General features: G+C 59.1%; 1 protein-coding gene across 1 annotated transcript; it reads right to left on the reverse strand.

Moving 5' to 3' along the window:
• Window positions 1-117: 117 nt before the first annotated feature.
• Window positions 118-4,471, reverse strand: MUC1 (mucin 1, cell surface associated). The gene is made up of 7 exons (XM_055403530.2): window positions 4,322-4,471; window positions 2,326-3,845; window positions 2,159-2,214; window positions 1,911-2,041; window positions 1,641-1,762; window positions 1,409-1,558; window positions 118-502 (listed from the first exon to the last, which is right to left on the reverse strand). The coding sequence occupies exons 1-7, from the start codon at window positions 4,380-4,382 to the stop codon at window positions 434-436; spliced, it is 2,109 nt and encodes a 702-aa protein (XP_055259505.2). The 5' UTR covers window positions 4,383-4,471; the 3' UTR covers window positions 118-433.
• Between the last annotated feature and the right edge of the window lie 2,014 nt (window positions 4,472-6,485).

The following is a 6,485-nucleotide window of genomic DNA, read 5'->3' on the forward strand; positions in this document are numbered from 1 at the left end:
ATGAATCCCACTCCTCTGGCCTTCTTCCCGGCCCCTCCTCTCCCAGAGGTCTCTTCCAGACCACCCCCCCCACACACATACATTTTGATCGCCCCTCACCCATCCACAGGTCACAGATCAGAAGCTGGCAGTGGGCACGGAGGAGGCCCGCATTTTATTCAGCCATGCTCACGTTCCCATTCCCATCTCCAAGCATTCCAGCCAGTCCTCCTGGGAGCTGCTGTCTCCCGCATGTCCCCAGAGGTTCAGGTGGGCTTCACCAGGGCTAAGATGGGTTAGGGGACTTGGTCGGTCCTGTGTGGGAGGCTGTGAACAGCCCACCTGAATGCCCAGCTCACTAGCCCAGAACAGAGTTGGGGGCGGGGGTTTCCAGAAGTGAAGAATTCCAGGGAGGCAGCCAGTACTGGCTGGACTCTCAGCAGACAACGTGTCCCTACAAGTTGGCAGAAGTGGCTGCCAGGTTCGTGTAAGAGAGGGTGCTGCCACCGTTGCCTGCAGAAACCTAGGGCGGGGCAGAAGAGACCCGGATGAGCAGCAGAGGCTTTCCTGGGACAACCTTTCTCCCCGGGGTCCCTAGATGGCACCCAAGGATGGGGTGAATGGTCCAGGAGCCTGACTAGCTTTCAAAGGGTTAATCTGGAGAGAGCACCTGCTGGCCGCCACCACCAGCCAGATGACTGTAAACAGGGCCACTCCCCCTCCTGCTCCTGCTCCGGTTCACTCCTCCTCTTGGCTCTCAGCACCCACTGCTTTCCCCTCCCGCCCCTTTCTCCCTCCATTCTCTGCTCCTCCAGCCCAAGGAGGTGTACACGTTTCTGTAAAACTGGAAGAAGGAAGTCCCCAGGCAGAGGAAAAGTCAGGAAAAGGAAACTCTCCCTTCCCCCACTTGGAGTGGCCTTTCAGCACTGGATGGCAAATTAATTATTTACTAAGTCACAGAGGGGGAGGGAAAGGCAGAAAGAAGAAAGAGGGGGTCTGTGCCCCCCCACCTTGCTACAGGCTCACCTGGCTTGCTGAGAGTTCTTTCCCAATTCAGAGACGCCCTCCTCCCCACCAGCCTTTCCCAATCTATCTTCCATTCTTAGGAGACAAGCTGGGGCTAGGTGCTCCTTCCATGAAGGGTTCCCCTGGGTGCAGTGCCCCATTCATGTCACCACTGGGCATCCCAGTTCAGTTGAGCAGTGAATGCTCTTCTGGGGGTGCTGGTTGTGGGGGGCACACCCTCCTGAGGTCCCCCTTCTTCCCTAAGCCTTTCCCACAGAACCCCTCTGACCTCCACCCCAGCCTTGTCAGTCCCTCACTGCTTATTTCATGTCCCTTTTTCTAAGTTCTTTAGGTTTTCCCAGTACCCTTTCAGAACCACTGCCCAGACAAAGCCTCCCCCCCACGCCGCCCCCACCTCCCTCACCTCCTCATAGGGGCTCCGTTTGGTGCTGCCAGGGGGCACATAGCGCCCATGGGTGTGGTAGGCAGAGTACTCGCTCATAGGATGGTAGGCATCTAGGGTTGGAAAGATGTCCAGTTGCTCACATCTCTTTCGTCCGCACTGACACACAACCTGGGCAGACAGGAGGTTATGGGGGACGTGTGGCTCCTTCCAGCAGGGGGACTCTGGTCAGGGCTGGGGACTGAGCACTTACCAGGGCAATGAGATAGATGACGGCCAGTGCAACCAGAACACAGACCAGCACCAGCAGGGCAATGCCCCAACCAGGCACCCCAGACCCAGACTGGGAAGCGGACGGAAACGAGGCATCACGCACTGAAAGGAAAGCAGTGGTCAGAGCAGTCTCCCAAGGGAGGTGACTCTCCCCCTACCACCTCCAAGAGAGAAAGCAGGGACCCAGATGCTGGAGAGAGAGGGTCCCAGCCACGGTGGTGCTGGCTCGCAGCTGGGGAAGTGGACTCACCACTAACTCCGCTGATGGTCAGGTTATATGTGGCTGCGTGTGCTTCAAGCTGACTGAGCTGTGCCTTCACCCATTCGGCAGTGGTACCCTCTCGGAAGGCCAGAGTTAATTCTGCCACCACAGATCCTGGCCTGGTTACAAAGAAATGGGGAACTCAGCTATGGGTCCCAGTTTCCGAGTCAGTACATCCTCTCCCACAGTCATGACAACATCCACCAGTCCCACAGAGTCCACACCCAGAACTGTACCTGAACTTGATCTCTGAGAGGCCCAGAAAATTCCTCTGTTTATAAATCTGCAAAAACTGGGGTGAGAGGGAAAGGACTAAGATTTGATGCAAGCGCCTCAAAGAGTTCTCAAGGCTGCTTCAGGGGTGGGGGTGGGGGTCCATGTTAGAGGAAAGGCAGCTACTCACCAATTTCAAAATGCTTCTCTGCAGCTCCTGATAGTAGTTGGTTTGGGGATTTTCCAGGGAAGAGTTAAACTGGAGGTTTGTAATGCGGAAAGACAGGAAGAACAGGGAGACCCTAACAGACAACTGCTGAGAAGTCTTAGGATTGGAGGAGGTGGAAAGTACTATGCCAGTGCTAGTGCGGCTGGCAGCTGTCCTGGTAACGTGGCTGGCAGCAGTGGCGGCAGTTTCAGAGCTGGGAACTGAGGATGGAGTGCCCTTGCTGACTGGGGTCATGGTAGGCCTGGATGAGGTGCCCTTGTGTGCTGAAGTGACCATGGAGCTTGACGTAGAGCTGGTGGTCACGGATGAGGTGTCACTGCTGGTTGGGGACAAGGCACTGTGGTGACCTGGAGAGGCAGTAGAGCTTGGGGCAGGGCTGCTGGTCAGGGATGGGGCACTGTTGTGGCCTGGAGAGGTAGCCAGGCTTAGGGCAGGGCTGCTGGTCGAAGACAAGGTACCATTGTGGCCTGGAGAGGCAGCCAGGCTTGGGGCAGGGCTACCGGTCAGAGTCGAGGCTCCGTCATGGCCTGGAGAGGCAGCCGGGCTTGGGGCAGGGCTACCGGTCAGAGTTGAGGCTCCGTCATGGCCTGGAGAGGCAGCCGGGCTTGGGGCAGGGCTGCTGGTCAGAGACGAGGTGCCGTCGTGGCCTGGAGAGGCAGCCGGGCTTGGGGCAGGGCTGCTGGTCAGAGACGAGGTGCCGTCGTGGCCTGGAGAATCAGTTGGGCTTGGGGCAGGGCTGCCAGTCGGAGTCAAGGTGCCGTCGTGGCCTGGAGAGGCAGCCGGGCTTGGGGCAGGGCTGCCAGTTGGAGTCAAGGTGCCGTCGTGGCCTGGAGAGGCAGCCGGGCTTGGGGCAGGGCTGCTGGTCGAAGACAAGGTACCATCGTGGCCTGGAGAGGCTGCCAGGCTTGGGGTAGGGCTGCTGGTTGGAGTTGAGTTGGCCCCGTGGCCTGGAGAGGCAGCCAGGCTTGGGGCAGGGCTGCTGGTTGGAGTTGAGGCACCGTCGTGGCCTGGAGAGGCAGCCAGGCTTGGGGCAGGGCTGCTGGTTGGAGTCGAGGCACCGTCGTGGCCTGGAGAGGCAGCCAGGCTTGGGGCAGGGCTGTTGGTTGGAGTCGAGGCGCCGTCGTGGCCTGGAGAGGCAGCCAGGCTTGGGGCAGGGCTGCTGGTTGGAGTCGAGGCACTGTCGTGGCCTGGAGAGGCAGCCAGGCTTGGGGCAGGGCTGCTGGTTGGAGTCGAGGCACTGTCGTGGCCTGGAGAGGCAGCCAGGCTTGGGGCAGGGCTGCTGGTTGGAGTTGAGGCACTGTCATGGCCTGGAGAGGCAGTCGGGCTGGGGTTAGGGCTGCCAGCTGTGAGTAAGGTGGTGGTTGTGCTCCAAGAAGTTTCTTTAGTGGAACTGGACGTTGGGCTGCTTTGTGTACTGGAAGCCTGTATAGTTCTGCTGGGGCTTATGGGGTCAGAGGTTGTCAGGGTAGTGAAACTGGCAACTGTAAGAAATCGAGGTTACAGAGTATGGTTGGGGGACAAAGCAGCATAAGGAGAAAATACATTCTCTGGCATCTGGGGAAGTTATGCCAGGAGGATTTGGGGAGTGGGCCCCTGAGTCAGCTCTCTTTCTCCTTCCCGGCTGGCAACCTCCCTCTCTTCCCATATCTGTCTGCTCCTGGACTGTGGGCTTTTCCACTCCTAAGATTTTCCTCTCCTGATTCCACCCCCAACCCCTCCAGACTTCTCTTCAGGACATATTCTGCTCCTGGCACCCACTGTCCTCCAGGTGTGTGGGGGGGGTCTCTTCTCAGGTTTTCCTTAGCCTCACTCCTTTATTCTTTCTTCTGGCAGAGACTAGGCCACCTCTGTCTGCAACTTCTGCCTCTTGGATGCCATCTCCCAGGAAGCAAAACCCACAGAAAGTTGGGAAGACCACAGGAGCAGGGCAGCCCCCTCCCCACCTTGTGCCCCTCACCTGTAAACGCTTGGAACAGCAGAAGCAGGAAGAGGAAAGGGGCCTGGATGTCTGGTGTCATGGTGGTGGCGAAGTGGTGGGGAGGGGACAGAACAAACTCAGGCCGGAGCTGCCCACGAGGTGGAGCGGACACAGGCGCCTGCTGCTTTATACCGGTCCCCCGCCCGCCCTAGGCTCAGCCAGAGCAGGTGACAGGTGACAAAGCTCCACCCCCTCCCCCTTTCCCTACCTCCAACCTCTTCCTCCTCCTCCCCAACCATTTCTGGCCCCTCAAATAAGGTATGTGGGCTTCAATCACTCAACTCTCTGACAACCTGTTTGTTTTCTAACTGGCCTCCCCCGCTTTCACCAACCACTCCCTGGCTCCAGAAGGTGGTGGAGGAAGTCTGGAACCTGACCTGGGTCCCCATGGTCCTATTTTAGCCCCAGGACAACAGCATTGGTGAGAAAAGTAACAGAGAAGTTGGACTAGGTCAAAGTCCCAGCCCAAGGCCGACATTGTGGGTCCTCCACTCCATTGTCCCATTCTCATTGGGTCGCCTGGAGTCCCACTCCGGGGGCTGAGAAAGGAGGGGAAGGCTCGACAATGAAGAAACTCGGTGCTAGTTTTGGACCCCTTCCCCCCACTACTTCCCGGAACAGCCCCACCCTTCTAACCTCTCCCTGTCCAATTCCATACACGGTTCTACCCCGAAACCCACAGTCCCCGCCCCTGCCGGACTTTCCAGCAGCCCAAGTCCCTTCCTTGACTTTCTCTCGAGAAGGGGGGGGGGGAAGAAATTTCCACTTAGAGAAATACGGAATTCCACCAAACCCTAGGGTCTTTCCTTTCCCCCAATCCACCAGGTAGCGGCGGCTCGCTGGCCGGGCTCGCCCGCCCTCTAGCGGTCACCGAGAGCTTCACCCGGCCCGCCCGAGAGGGCTGAGGGGCCAGCCGGGTCAGGGGAGAGGAGGTTGGGTGGCACACCTAACTGGGGGCAGAGAGAGACTGGAGAGAGCAGGCCCTGGCCAGGAGAGGCAGTGGCTTGGACACAGAAGGGGAGGAACACACTGTGTCATCGATGGAGGGGCTGGGGGTTTTCGGAGGGGGCTCAGACCTGTCGCGGCGCTGTCTGGAGGAAATGGCGCTAAGTGGGTGGGGTCCTGAGTTATGTGGAAGGGGCGCCCAGGTATTTGGGAGAGGACATCGGAATGTGGGAGGCGGAATGGGGTAGATCAGTTACGCATTTATGAAGCAGAGAATAGGCGGGGCGACAGATGGTATTTAGGGGCACGAAACTATCCTTTGGAGAGCAGAGTGGCGTTTGGGGCAGAACGCACAAGGTGGTGGGGTGGTGCAGAACAGTATGAGGGTGCGTGATTTGGGAAGACCAAGTTATATTTTGAAGGACAGAAACATGTGGGACCGAGGAGTGTTTTGGGCCACAGCGGCGCACGTGGAACTGATCGGGCCCCCTTTGGAGGTCCTGAATTGCAGTCTAAATTGCAGTCTAAACCGACAGAAGCAATTACGTCCGCATTAGGAAACACTTGTTAGCCCCAAAGAACACAGATTGCGAAATGAACTTTAAGAACACTTTGGTGAGGCGGGATTGGAGTGAAGCCGGAGGCGCAGGACCAGAGCTCGCAGGCCCGCGCGGCTTTGTGCGGCGGCGCGACCCGGGGGCGGGCTCGGGGCTGGGGGCGTTACGTCATCGCGCCGGGGAGCTGGCCGAAGAGGCGGGGAAGCCGCCCCCCGCCCCCGCAGGCTAGAGAAAGCGCGAGTATCTAGGTGGGCGGCCCCAAAACTTCAACCCCGGGCGTTGCTAGGCAATAGCCATTCAGTTCGGTTGCTGGGACACGCGTCACCATGGCGACGGCTCCGCGCCTAGCAGTCTGAGTATTTAAAGAGCAAGCGCGCGCAACGCCCGGGCGTCGGAAAGCGGCCTTCCGGGATGTCGCGGTCTCCCCTTCTCCCTTTCCTCCCCTTACCACCCGCTTCACCCTCTTCCGGGCGCCAAGTCTCTCTGGTCTCCAAGGTGAACCCAACTCCCCAGCGCGTCCTGGGTTCTTGGGCTGGTCCGGCTTCCAGCAGTGGAGAGCGGGATTCCGGGCCCCGGGCGGGCGGGAGGGACGGGACGCGGTGCAGTGTTGTTCTTTCCCCCGCCAATATTGCACTCGTCCC

Source organism: Moschus berezovskii, chromosome 4 (assembly GCF_049115385.1).
Source record: "Moschus berezovskii isolate FMDL1 chromosome 4, NW_MosBer_1.0, whole genome shotgun sequence".
In the NCBI taxonomy this organism is placed as follows: Eukaryota; Metazoa; Chordata; class Mammalia; order Artiodactyla; family Moschidae; genus Moschus; species Moschus berezovskii.

Excerpts from the sequence above, each read along its gene's own strand:
- MUC1 (XM_055403530.2), bottom strand. The coding sequence starts at position 4,382 with ATGACACCAGACATCCAGGCCCCTTTCCTCTTCCTGCTTCTGCTGTTC. Across the intron at positions 3,846-4,321 it reads GCTGTTCCAAGCGTTTACAG|TTGCCAGTTTCACTACCCTG; the intron begins GTGAGGGGCACA and ends GATTTCTTACAG. Across the intron at positions 1,559-1,640 it reads TCATCTATCTCATTGCCCTG|GTTGTGTGTCAGTGCGGACG; the intron begins GTAAGTGCTCAG and ends CTGTCTGCCCAG.